This window comes from Gorilla gorilla, chromosome 16 (genome assembly GCF_029281585.2).
Source record: "Gorilla gorilla gorilla isolate KB3781 chromosome 16, NHGRI_mGorGor1-v2.1_pri, whole genome shotgun sequence".
Classification (NCBI taxonomy): Eukaryota; Metazoa; Chordata; class Mammalia; order Primates; family Hominidae; genus Gorilla; species Gorilla gorilla.
The window spans coordinates 79,979,494-79,993,125 of record NC_073240.2 but is presented as its reverse complement, the minus strand read 5'-3'; the positions used below and the strand labels follow the sequence as shown (position 1 = coordinate 79,993,125).

At 52.4% G+C, this 13,632-nt stretch overlaps 1 protein-coding gene across 8 annotated transcripts in view; it reads left to right on the top strand.

The window, feature by feature from the left end:
- The first annotated feature begins 405 nt into the window (after positions 1 to 405).
- Positions 406 to 13,632, top strand: part of RASGRF1 (Ras protein specific guanine nucleotide releasing factor 1) — a 131,206-nt gene continuing 117,979 nt past the window's right edge. For all 8 annotated transcript variants that reach the window (XR_010131048.1, XR_010131047.1, XR_010131046.1 and 5 more), the window contains exon 1: positions 406 to 1,686. Coding sequence is in view for 4 of the 8 variants with exons in the window: in XM_019011186.4 (XP_018866731.1) it covers positions 1,411 to 1,686 (276 nt within the window). In the remaining 4 variants the exon portion in view is untranslated. The remainder of the gene's footprint in view (positions 1,687 to 13,632) is intronic.

Genomic DNA, 13,632 nt, shown 5'->3' with positions numbered 1-13,632 from the left:
TGTGTGTGTGTGTGTGTGTGTGTGTGTGTGTGTGTGTGTGTGTGTCGGGGGAGGGGTGTACGCAGTTTCCGTGGGGAAAGATGGTGTCTTTCCTTCAGAAGGCTGCGCGGGCACCCATCCCCGCTGCAAAGCGCCCGGGCCAGGCGCGGCTTGCTCCGGGTCGGGGCGAGCTCGCTGCCCTCTGCGGCAGACAGCGATGCGCGCTCCCCGCCCCAGCTCCCGGCTCGCCCGGCGGCCCGCGCGCCCTCCCGGTGCAGCATGCGGGCGCTGTGACGTTCTCGGATAAATGCCGTGTAACTGTGTAGGCGAATGAGAGCTAAAAATAAGAACGGAAAATCTATCATTAAGGTATCATTGCGCCAGCGCAGCTATTTGAAGGCTCCCATGGTCCCCGGCGCCTGCGTTTGAAGCCCGCCTTCAGGCTTTGGGGGGTATTTGCAGAAAACTCCCAGCAGCGGCTCGCCAACCAGACCTCAGGTTGCAGGGGGGGTGGCGCCGGTAATTATGGCAACTCTCAAAATAAAATAATATAAAATAAAGTAACCAACGTTCACCAACCACCACCCCATCTCACCCTCTGTACTGTCCTCAGGTAGCTGGGGAAGCCGCCGGGAGTGCAGCCGGATGCTGGAAATCAATGTGACCCGGCTGACTATGCAAAGACTAGGACTGGACGCTTTTGCAGCTCTATTTCGCCACCCACCTTCCTCTTTCCACCTTGTATTAGAAATAAAGTAGGGGGTGGAGGAGCCTTTGGAGGAGAAAATGACAACTGGCACTTAGCCCCAGGTCTACAGTGCGCCGCGGTGGGGCGCAAAGACGCAAACTCCCGGGATGGCGAGCCTCCGGGGTTTCATTGGGTTAAACGAAAATTGATCTGATTTGCTTTTTAACATCCGAGGGAGAGAAGGGGAGATGAGGGGAGGAAGGGCAGGGTTTGAATGTGTGCGTGTGCGTGTGCGTGTGTGTGTCTGGGGAGGGGGAGGAGGCGCCAAGTTGCAGCCTGCGCGCGGCTCTGCGCCTCGGCGGGGCTGCGTGCGTGTGTCCCTGTCCGCGCTGCTGAAACGGGCTCTTCGAGGGATCGGCGTCACATGACTCCGCCTGCCCCTCGCCAGCGCGCAGATCGCCAGTCCCTCAGTTTGCCCGGCGCCAGAGGAGGGTCGGGCGGCATCTTCCGGGTACTGGGGCTCTGCGGAGCGGAGAAGAGGTTCCAGCGGGGAATGGTATATCTGGATTCAAGAAGCCGCGGCTCGGCGCCAGATCCTGGAGTGTAGATATTTGGGGGGAGGGGAGAGCTAGAGGGAGCGAGCGAGCGAGCGCCAGAGAGAGGCAGCGCGCAGCGCGCACGGACGGGGGGCTGCTGCGCGGAGAAGATGTAAGCGCGTGGGGTCTCGCTGGCCTCTGAGCACCATGCAGAAGGGGATCCGGCTGAATGATGGCCACGTCGCGTCCCTGGGACTGCTGGCGCGCAAGGACGGCACGCGCAAAGGCTACCTGAGCAAGCGGAGTTCGGACAACACAAAATGGCAAACCAAGTGGTTCGCGCTGCTGCAGAACCTGCTCTTCTACTTCGAGAGCGACTCGAGCTCGCGGCCCTCGGGGCTTTACCTGCTGGAGGGCTGCGTCTGCGACCGCGCGCCCTCCCCCAAACCGGCGCTGTCGGCCAAGGAGCCGCTGGAGAAACAGGTGAGGCGAGCGTCGCGTCCTGACCTCCCTGCGTCCCGGCCGCGGCCCTGGGGGCTCAGGGCCTTCAGCTGGCTGATGGCGCTTGAACTTTGGCCTCTCTACTCTTGGCGCCCTAGGCGCTCTCTGCACCCTCAGCGAGAGGGGAGGCTTGCTCCCAGCCAGGCGAGTGACTGCGGCGGGCAGAGGGGGCAGGGATTGAGGGCGGGGAGTAGATGTGGGCTGCGGCTGCCCTTCGCCGGACGAGCCCCGTGGGAGGCGGGTACAGAGGGGCCGACACCTGGAGATGCAGAGGAAGATGGGGTCCTAAGGACCAGAGACGATGAGTCTGGACACACGTCCAGCCAAAAATGGTGCTCCCAACCCCCACTCCCACCGCCCAGCCCTAATAGCCCCGATCGTCTGTTCTACACCGGGAACGTGTAATTCCCCGCGCTTAGGCATGGGAAGGGCAAGACGGAGGCGTCCGAGCGCTGCCAGCCCTTGCCTCGCCGCAGCTGAGGGCAGAGAGCAGTCTGCGCTAGCTCCTCGGAGTTGGGCTGGGGTTATGGGGCTACACGGGTCGGTTCGGTACCATCGAGCGGTGGTGGGCTCCCAGCTGGCGGCCGCCGGAGCAACAAGCCCAAAGATTCCCAAGGACCACTCTGATGCGCCGGGGCTAGGGCCAGGGCTGCTGCGGAGGCAGCGGGACAAGTGGGCGCTTCTCTCCTCCCCCGCCCCCTGCGCCGCCGCCGCCGCCGCCGCAGTCGCGGCTATAGCGCTGCGCTCTGGTTTCCTGAGCTGCAAAGCTAAAGAGCCAGGCCTGGCTCTAACAGGGAGCCCGGGCGGGGTGGGGGTGAGCCTCTGGCGTGAAGGGAGGAGGGGCACCTGCAGAGAGAGCCACCTTTAAGCTTGGTGCGCTTTCCAAAAGCATCTGGTCCAGCCCCTTGCCTCTAGGAAGATAAAGCAGATGATAGTGGATCCTAAAATGCCACTGCCGGCAGGAGCCTGCCATCCATAGGGCCCAACGGCTGGTGATTGCCTAGATGGGGACATTGAGGCCCAGAGAGAGAAATTCACTTGCCCAGCGTCATGCAAGTAGTTGAGGCCGTCCCAGTGTTCTGAAAAGACAACGGAGATCTCAAAAGCCACTGCTGCATGAAGACACAGACTGGTGGTGATTGAATTGGTTGAAATAAAAGCATCGCTTGAAGTCTTCCTCCCAATTGTCAGGACAGAGATCCGAGCTCAGTCTCTCTAGCACATCTCTTCCTTCCCTACCCTCAGCCAATGGGTGTTAGGAGATGGTTTCTGAGGACTGGGAAGTGTGGACAGGAATTTTTGAGGGTGGGTCCCTGGGGATGACAAGCCATGTGGTGAGCAGGGGCTCCCAGATAAAGAAGAGCAAAGGGCAGGCAGCTCCTTAAGCTTCAGCTCAAATGGAGCCTGGGGAACGCATGTGGAAGAGCCAGTCCCAGGCCAGACTAGAGAATTTGCTCTCAGCCCTTCAGAACTTGCCCCTCTCCAGCCAGTGTCTACCCATATACCCATACCTACCCGGGGCCTGCAGCCCAAGCCCCAGCCCCAGCCAGAACCCCCCTCCATCCCTCAACCCACTACACTAGATCACAGAGCTGAGCTCCTGGGTAGGCAGGAAGTGAGGGGTGGGGGAAGCCAAGTTGGTATGGGCTCATATTATCTGTTCTCAGCCCCCTGGACGTGAAGGCAGACAGGCCTGAGACTGAATCTCAGCTCTATGACTTCCTGGCTGTGTGACTTCAGTTAACTTGTGGAACTTCTCTGAGTTTCCATTTTGTAATCTACAAAATGAAGATAATAACACCTACCTTTCTGGGGTTTTGAGAGCCCTACATTAAATAATGTATATGAAAGTAAGCTCCCAATACATTTTAGTTAGATCTAGATGAATCATAGTTGAATCTGAATTATACCCACCTGGACAGAGCTATTTAGGTCACCAGATGTTAAAGTCGAACAGAACCTCAGAGATACAGCCTTCCCATTTTACAGACCAAGAAACTGAGAGGCAAAGAAAGGGAGTTACCCAACAACGGGGTAAATCGGTGGCAGAATCAGACCTAGAATTCATCCAATGCCTAAGAATTCCTGAAAATGAGACCCTACATTGATTTCAAATCATCCAGCTCTTGGCCCAGGTATTGAATCATCCTAGCAGTAGATCATGGGAGGAACATCAGTGCAAAACTAATTGATGAGATGCACTCATGTTCAGAGCTGTTTCCCCAGAACACTACTAGTCAGAGATCCTCAGGTGTGTTCACGAGAGCAGCCCTCCTGGCACAAGAGGACAGAACAGGATTAAAAGTAGCAGATGATGGTCTGGCACAAATTTCTGTTAAAGACTCATACTTAAATCACATATGTTTATATAGGTTCCATTTGCCTCTAGACCAACTTTGACTCCTGTGGAAAACTAGATCCTGCTCCTTCCGGCTACACATGTGTACAAAAATCCATCACTGTTTCTTTTCTCAATCTTTGAGTAAAATTGATGGTGCCAGCAGCTGCTCCATGTTTCTCTTTGACTTGGGTGCCCCATGGCATAAGCCACAGAGCCTAGCATGATAGGCCTAACTCCAGGCCATTCTGTGACCAGGCTTGAGCCTATGAGAAGCTTTGGCTCAATCTGCTGGGCATGTACATAGTGCCTGAGTTGAGAGGCGTCTACGAAGCCATCTGTTTAACTAGACTGGCTGGTGTCTGATGAAGAATTGGTTTCAGCAGGAAGCCATTTTACCAATGTCCAAGCAGACAGCTTCCTCCCTGAAGAGCCAGGGGTGGTTTTTGAAGGAATAGAAACCAACTCTTGGCTGGGAACCCCTAAGTGGCTGGGGCAGAATCAGGGACCGTGCACATAGTAGATGCACAAGAAATGCACACTGAGCTGGACTTGTTAGCCTATCATATGTTAATTCCATATTTTATGTCCTCAACCTAGAAGCTGACTGTCAGAGGCTGTGAGCCCCTGAGGAAGACAGACATAGATAAGGGTGAGCTCCTCACCCTGTGAAGATGCTCTAATAGCGGGATATGCAAGGTGCTCTGGCACCGAACCCCAAGCCCATCCTAATATTGTGCAGTCTCGTCTGGCTGTATCCAGACCAGTCTGATTGCCTCTGCTGCAGCCCCAGTGTCCAGGGAGCTCTAGCCTGGGATCCTAAGGCCTCATGAAGTCAGACTGGCACAGCCATGCCCGCTATTCCATCTGGCAGCTGCAAGCCACCTCCCTGGCCCGGGCCCTTTGCTCAGTCCTGACCTCTTCTGCTCCCAGCCCTGTAGCCCACACACTGAAAGCCCAAGTGCTGTTGACTTAGAGCTTGGGTTCAGCTTCCCTAGAGGCTGGCCCTTGGTGTTCCATACCCTTCTTTGGCATGGAGTCTCCCAACCCCGACTTTTCCCACTCTCATTCCAAGCTCCCTGAAATAAAATGTCCAGCCCCAGCTTCTCAGTAGGGTGCCCAGCCAAACCAACTCCAGCACTCCTTTCACTCTTCCCAACCAGGAAGGGTCAAAATGTGGGCACCAGGCTCTTCCTGACTCTCTTAGGACAGAAGAGACTCAGACAAATCCTGGCAGCCAGAACCTCAGAACCTGATGTTGTTGGAGGTCCCAGAAGCTGGGGGGGGGGGGGGCTCCTTAGAACCTGTTGTCTACCCACTTAGTTCCCTTCTCTAGAGACAGGACAAAGCCCCACTCCTGAGTCCTCATGCACAGGACGCATTACTGGTTGGCCTGGCAGATTCAGATCAACAACAGCCCTGAGGTTAATGAGTACACTCATTTTACAGATGAGGAAACAATTTCATCTGTGGCTGCCCAGCAAGGCAATGGCAGAAATAAGATGCGTTCTCTGGCTTTCTCACTCTGTAGCTATTCTGTTGTCACCACAAAGCACACCCTCCTTGAAGTTATAACACATTCAACCTCTCAGCCAATCAGAAAAATGAAAAGCTGAATGTAGAAAAATAAGGTTGCTCTAAAAGCAGCAGCCCTTAGACACAGAACCCTGGGACGCTGGTATACATATGGTGCCAACAACACAGAATGTAAGACGCTTGCACCTATAGGAAATCAGCAACTCTACCCAACCCATTCCAGACCATGCCCAACCCTAGCAGGTGTGGGGCCCCAGGATCAACTGTGTGGGCTACTCATCACCCACCCCATCCCCCAAATGTTCCTAGAGTTGGAATGAAGTTGAAGAGGCACAGTAATTATGCCTGGAGTGGGACAAGGGAATATCGGCTCCTTGCACCTATGCTTGGTGACAGTGTGGTGAGGATCAGAAACAAATCGTACATCCACAAGCCTGAACTAAAATTCCACATTGTTTATTCACGCAGCAAACATTTTGGCCCTTGCTGTCGGGCCTGTGGTAGGTCCTGCAGACACAGAGAAGAAGAAGACTTAATCTTTGTCTTCAAAACACTCACAGTTGAGTAGGGAGCTCGCCTCTCTCCTCAAAACTCACTCCCACAGTAATCACCAAGTGCTGGCAATTCTTCCCTCCTGAAGAGCCTGGGACTCTTTCTCCCTGCCTTGCCTTGTTCAGGAGCTCATGGAACCCTGCCTGAGACTTATTGTAGCTATTCTGTTGTCACCATAAAGCACATACTCCTTGGAGTTACAGCACATTCAACCTCTCAGCCAATCAGAAAAATGAAAAGCTGAATGTAGAAAAATAAGGTTTCTCTAAAAGCAGCAGCCCTTAGACACAGAACCCTGGGACGCTGTGAAAGCATCAGTGGCTCCCATTGCCTTTAGAAAGATATTCAAACTCCCAACCATGACCTGGAGTACCCAGTGAGATCCACCCTTTGCTGGCCCCTCTAACCCAGAGCCACCCATCCCACTGTCCTCCTTCCTCATCCTGCTTAGGCCACCACTTTTCAGAGCTGCATGTGCCTCCCCTTTCCTATCTCAAGGCTGTGGCAGAAGCCATTCCCTCCACCTGAAATGATCTCCCACCAACCATGCCCTTAGAATGAACAGCTCCTTCTTCTCCTGCAGGTCTTAGCCTAAATGTCGCCTCCGTCATCACGTGCATTTACAGCACTGGACTCTTCCTTCATACAGCTGATCACAGTCTGTGATTACCTCATGTACTTGGCCAGTTGCAAACCATCCTTCTCCCCACTGGAACGTAAGCACCAGGAGAGCAGGAGGCAGGCAGAGGCAGGAGACTAATCAGGGGCTGCTGGAACCCAGAGTCCAGGTGAGAGAGGTGGAAGCCCTGAGAGGATGAAGGAACGGGGTCTTTACGATTAAAAAAAACTTTACCAAGAGACACTCAGGTGGAAAATTGGCAAGACCTGCCATCCCATTGGTTGTAACAGAAAAGAAGACAGGATCAAACCTGAAGTCCATGGTTCTGCCTGAGGCCACCAGGCAGATGCATGTCACCAGTAGAGAGGGGAGAGCTGAAGACAAGCAGGTTTATGGGCAGTGGAAGAGGATGAGTGGCAGTGATCTCATCACATTTAATCTCAGGGAGGTCACATTTGAGAAGCCCAAGGGCAGAAAAGGGCTTTAGTGCCCCACCCTCTAGTATGGTAAGGACACTTATTACAGAAACCAGCGGAGCCCCACGAGGAGGACAGTGGGTGGTGTGTGCTGAGGGGGGTGGACCGAACAAAACGGCATGTGCAGAAGCTCAGCAGGGGGCGGCCCTGTTGTCCAGAGCCCAGGGAATGAAGTGATGTGGCTGCCAGGTGCACTGCAGGGGACGTGCAGGCTGGCTGAGAATAATGCCAGCTGGGCAGAGCCCCATGAGGTCACTTTGGGGTCTGCCTGCACTCAACGCTTTCACAGCCTGGCCTGGCTGGTCAGCCTTTGCTTGCACTTCTTCAAGAGCAACGAGCCAGCACTGGGAAGTTGAATTTGGCGGCTCGTCCACACTAGGATTTCAGTTTTCAAGACTGCCAGGCAGGTGCCATCACTCCTCCTTCATAGTATTTGCCAAACCTGCACAGGAGAAGTAGGATTTGAACCTTCTCTCCCACTGGGTCACTATAGACAAATCCTCAACTTCCCTTCATCGATGATTTTCTGCCTCATTCTGAGGAGCCCTGGGGGCCACACTCCCACATCAATCAGAGCAGTCCCATTTTTAACTGTTTTATATGTTAGGTTTCCACATGAGATTTTATCTTTCCTAGTGCTTTAAAAAGCTTGACCTTCACCATGAGTTATTACTAAATGCCCTTCAACTCTGCCATGCTATGAATGCAGATTTAAATGTATATAATTTTGTAGCAGGATGTTTCAAAACGCCAGATCAAAAACGTTGAATGACAATAAATACCATTTATTGAGTACCTGCTGTGTGCCAGGCACCAGAGTACATGTTTTACCTACAGCTCTTCCCTTAATTATTCCAACAGCCCTGTGAAGTTATCACTAATTGCCCATTTTCTAGATGACAAAACTGAGGCTCAGAGATGTTAAGATGTTCAAAGTTACAGAGCAAGTACATGCAGAAGCTGGCCCATGAACCCAGGAGGTCTTCCTGATTCTAAAATCTGAGCTCTTCATCCACAAACACATCATAAAGACTGGCTGGGGACTGTTATTCCTTGCTGTCTATTGCCAAAATACATGGAGAAAGAAAGAGAATTAATAGCAGGTGAAAATATGTCACAGTCGCGCCAGTGATTTTTGTGAAGGCGGCTTTTGTTTCTGCTTGGGTGGGAACCTCGCAACTCTGAATCCCCTGAGCATTGATGGGAAGCGCACCAAGGCAGGCATCCACACCCCACAATCCGGTTTCCCTGGAATCTGTGGGAGCGTGGAGCCGGTGCCCGTGTGCGTGCAGCCAAGAACAGAATTCAGCCCCCTGATGTTTATGCAGGAGCACTAGTGACGCGTGGACTTGAGAGAGGTCCAGAACACTGCCAACGCCCAAACACTTCCGTGAGGGCGACTGTCGTGCAGGGAGCAGCTGGAGGTGTGGACACCCCCACTCTCTGTCCCTGACTCAGAGAGGAGAGTACAGCCCCTCACACACGCAGCCTTCATTTCCAGCCTCCAGCCTCCTTCACTGAGGAGTTATTTGGTCCCTGATAGTGAGGCAGCATTGAGAATTCGCAGCCATGGTGACCCGGCGTTAGATCCTGGCTCTAAGTCTCGGCTCTGCCACCTCCTAGCTTGGGAAGGCTTTTAAGTTCTCTGAGTCCTAGTTTCCCCATCTCTGTGTTAAACTACATGCTGTTTGGAAAGCCCTAGCACAGCGCAATAGGTGTTATCAGTAAATTGCAGCAGCTGGGGCTTTGGTTTCCACCTTTATGACAAGACTGTTCCTCACTATAGCAGTGACCCAGGTCCCTGGGGTCTCTCGCAGGCTGGAAGCAAGCCAACACTGAGCCCTGACCCTGCATATGAAAATAGGATGGAAATCTTAGCTCAAAGAACCTGTGAGTTCCTGAAAAGGTCCGAGCAAGCAAGCCCTTACCAAAGGACAGATGATTGCTGCAGGAGCTTTCTTCATCCCTGTGGACAAATCATCACCAAGCCCTGTTAGTTTTTCCTCCTGGGTATATCTCTCAGAGCTGTGCCCTCTGTCCCTCTCTTCCTCCACCACTGTGGTCCAGGTTGGCATCACCTCTCACCTGGACTCATCTTACGCAGTGGCCTCCTAACTGGTGTGTTGGTCAGGGTAGGTTGGGTTGTGCTGCAATAACAACCAACCCCCAGATCTCCATCAGCACAACTAAGACTCATCTCTTGCTTGTGCTTTACGTCCCATGCAGCTGGCAGGAGGCCACTGCTCACGATGATCACTCAGGGACCTGGGCTGGTAGAGGCTTGGTCCTGACACCAGCCTCCATGGTCCCCTCCACTGAGGGGAAGGAGTGTGACAGATGTCTCATTGGCTTTTCCCAGAAGGGACCCACTCTGAGCACAGTTCACTAGACAGGGTGAGCCACCTCGCTTTATTTCAGAAGAGGTGCAGAAGTACAGACCTACTGTGTGCCTGGACACAGAGCGCCAGAAAGGCTAAGAGGAGAATATGGTGCTAATGGTATCCACTGTTCCCACACGTGCACTGTGCCCCCACCCCCAGTCCACTGGCCTCTCTGCAGCCAGAACAATCTTTCTAAAATGCAAATCTGATCATCGGGCACACACACAGTAGCTGAAGAGAGGTTTTATGGTGGTTTCATGAAGACACGGATAGTATGTGGTATGAGTGTAAGCTCAGAGCTTACAGGGGCAGGATCCTTGCCTGGCCTCCCCTCCTTTCATTAAGCTCAGTGACTCTGTCATTCTTGACCAAATGTCACAGAAGCATTTTGGCCACTAGGCTTTCCTGGAATTAACAAGGGAGAGGATTTTAAAGGCTAAAGTGTCCTCCTGAGATGTTAACACTCCACTGACAGCCTTCACTCAACAGAGATTTACCAGTACCTCTGAGGAGCCAGGCCTATGCCCCCCTGGCACTGGGAGGATGGGACAAACAGCAGGGGCCCTCCCTGGAGGGGCTTGCCATCCAGTGAGGGGACAGCCTGTGAATAGACAGTGACAATGCAGTGTGATCCCTGCTGGCACACAGGAGAGCCAAAGAGGGGTGAGAACTATGGGAGTCCAGTAAGGGCACTTCCCCCAGCCCTGGGGTGTGGGGGGTGATTAGGGGCATATAGGTTGCAGGGGACACCAAAGCTGCCCTAAAAGCCTGTGTGCTATGTCACAAAGCTCAGGCCTTCCCAGGCCCAGTGCAGAGCCAGTGCAGGGCTCTGAGTGGGAAAGGGGCGGCTCCGATCTGTGTGTTAGGAAGATCACCACAGAGTGAGAATGAACGGGAGAAACCCCATCTGGGGGCAGGAAGCCAATTAAGAGGAGGCTGCAGAACTGAGCAGTAGCAAAGGCCTGAATTTGGGAAGTACCATGAGCACTAAAGGTCTCCCCTCCACTCCCAACCCAGCCGTGACTCAGACACTGAAGCCTGTGCTTTAGTGGGGGGCCATTAATAACATCCAGAGCTCAAGATCCTGAGACTCTGCAGCCCCATGCCCTCTGCCCCATGCCCTCTGGGGCTTCCCACATCCTGGGTTTGGGGCGGCAGTGGGAATGTCAAATTCTCATCCCGTGAAAGCTTCAAGTGTTGTCTCCACACCTTCCAAGTCAGCCACCCGCTCAGATAAAGCACCTTTTCAGATTACAAAGTCTTTTTCACGATTAGCATTTCATTTAACCACCACAGTAACCCCGCAGTTACTGTGTTTCTACATAAGAGAGGCACAATCCTCATTTGACAGACGAGGCTTGCATAGACAGAGTTCATTCTCTCCACAGATACCAGTTGAGTGTCTATTTTGTGCCAGGCCCTGAGCTCTCGCTGCTAAATGTCAGAGTCAGAATCTGCACCAGGCCTCCAGGTTCTGGGTCTAGTGGACGTTGAGGCTGGTTGTTAAATGAGGTAATTTATACTCTAAAGACTAGATTTTACTAATCCATCAGGGCTAATGCAATTTCTTTCCCCTGAAACATGAGATAATTATTTTCCAAAAGATACTTCCTCGTTGAGCTTTCTTTTTTTTTTTCAAACTGGAAAATCCAACTCAGATCTTAAAATAAAGTCCTTTCAAAATCAGTTTTAGAAGAATGAATGAATTTTTGGTAACCTTAGCTGGTATTCCAAAACTCCATGTAGAAATTTTAGAGAAACGTGATCAAGATGAACTTTTCCTGTGAGACTATATGAGTGAAATATAATCAACTTTGTTTAGATACCTCTTGGGCTCTTAGCCAAACTCAAGAAATTAGTGAAATCGTTTGGAAGAACCTGTTCACATGTAGTGTTCTCAGCCTGCCCAGTTTCCCTGTGCCCTAAGCCTGCTGCTGCCCTCCCACCCCCTTTCCTCCCTCAATGGGCCTTCCTGCCCCCTCACTGCACTAGTGGCCACCCCAGCTCCCTTCATCTCTGGTCACATCTGCAGGCAGCAAGGAATTGGAGTTGGAGGGAAGGGCTGGTGTTTCAGGAGGAAAGCCAATATCGGGTGGGCACCAGTGAGGAGAAGCAAGTAATTACATCTTAGAGTTTCCTGGTAGCCTGAGCAAGGAGGGAAACAGGCTAGTTATGAGATAGTCATTGCCTCATGGAAAGACAAAGTCCAGTTGCTCAGGCAAGAGTACTTGTGTCCCAGGAGCTTACATACGGGGGACCAGCAGGGAAATGATGATGACCTTGAGGGCAGAGGCACCGCCAGTATAGGGCCTGCCCCCATGAGTCGCATCTGCTGGCTCTTAGGGGAGGCTGAGCATGCTCAGTGAAGACCACATTCCAGGAGGCTTAAATGGTGGGGTCCCAGGAGGTGTGTCCTGGTGTCCAGATAACACAGGGTGCAGCTTGGAGAAGCCTGGGGAATGGAAGGTCAATTGGACCCTCTTAAATAGCCATTGCCTTCTTTTATTTTAAATTTTAGGATTGGTAATGCATGTCCATAGCTCAACATTCAAGAGACAAAAAAAGTATACAGTGACAATGCTCCTTCAATGACTCTGTTCACTTCTCTAGTGGCCATTATACCAGTTTCTTATCCATTCTCCCAAAGGGATTATATATATATACATGTACATGCAAACATCTGTCCGTCTATATGCATGCATGTATAATTATATAAATGGTAACACAGTCTGCACCATGTTTTTCTCACTATTTTGTGGAGAGGATTCTCTGCAAGTACATTGATCACCATTCTTTTTTGTGGCTCTATAGTATTCCGTGGTGTGGACATGCTATCATCTTTTTTTTTTTTTTGGCCAGTCTCTTCTTGAGGGATATTTAGGTAATTTAAAGTCTTTTGCTATTACAAATGGAGCTGCAGCTAATAAGTAAATATCCCTGCACATGGGCCATTTCCAACCAAGTTTTTGACAGAAGCTGAAGGGCAGATACATCCATACTGAAGTTTGTACCTTCATTCAGCAAGTATGAGAAAAGGGGCTGTTGAAAAGGGGAGGGCAGGCTGGCTGAGGCGTCATCACAGATCGAAAGATGTTTGTGCAGGACCAGCCAAGTGTAACAGCCACCAGGACCCGTTTCATCTGTAGCCATGGCGCCCAGGCCCTGGAGTAGTTTACATTAAAAGAGACCCTTCCGCAGACAGAAGCTTGGAGGCTTACACTGACATGGGCCCCCAGGCCTTGGGTCAAGCACCTTGTTCGAGGCTGATTCTGAAAGAGGGGGGCTTTCAAGGGCTTCTAAGCCCTGAGGTTGCAGTCACTTCCTGAATCTCCTCCCACCTACTTCCTCTCAACTCCCAGCGAGGCCAGGCAGGGAGGATGAGTGAGCACGTAGCATGGCACCCAGGAGGTCAGTCTCTGGCCGCAGGCCTCTTCCTGGGCTGGTTTGGGGCCCAGAGTGACGTATGGCTTAGGCCCTAAAGACTGGGAATCTGGACAGAGACCTAAGACAGGCACTGAGAACAGGGACAAAGCACAGGTTCTGGTGCAGCCACCACGGCCCAGGAAGACTCAGACTTGAGAACTCAGAGGCAGAGTTGGGCAGAAAGAAGCCAATTGGAGCTAGGAAGGAGGTCACAAAGTGGGGTCCTGACCCTGCATGAAGCCACATCAGGAGAGGTAGGGGGTATGAGTAGTCAGGGTGGATGACTTCTTTCTGGATTGGTGTGGGGGATCTAGTGGGGCATGGGAGAAGCTGATACTTCCTGCTCCGTGGACTGCCTTCCTGCTCAATGGAAGTATTAGCCTCTGCTGGCCCCACAAGTGCAGGAAGTATTCCCTGACTTGGGAATAATGTGCTTAGTGAATCCCCCACTGTACACCATGGCATGAGCGCGTGCAGCCAGGGCTGGAAGGAACCAGCGTTGATGAGCATGCACTGCATTGCAGCAGCTGTGAGAGAGGTTGGAAGATGCTCTTGGAGTGGCCTGCAAGGGTCATGGGACAGAGTGACTTCCCCTGGGAAGGA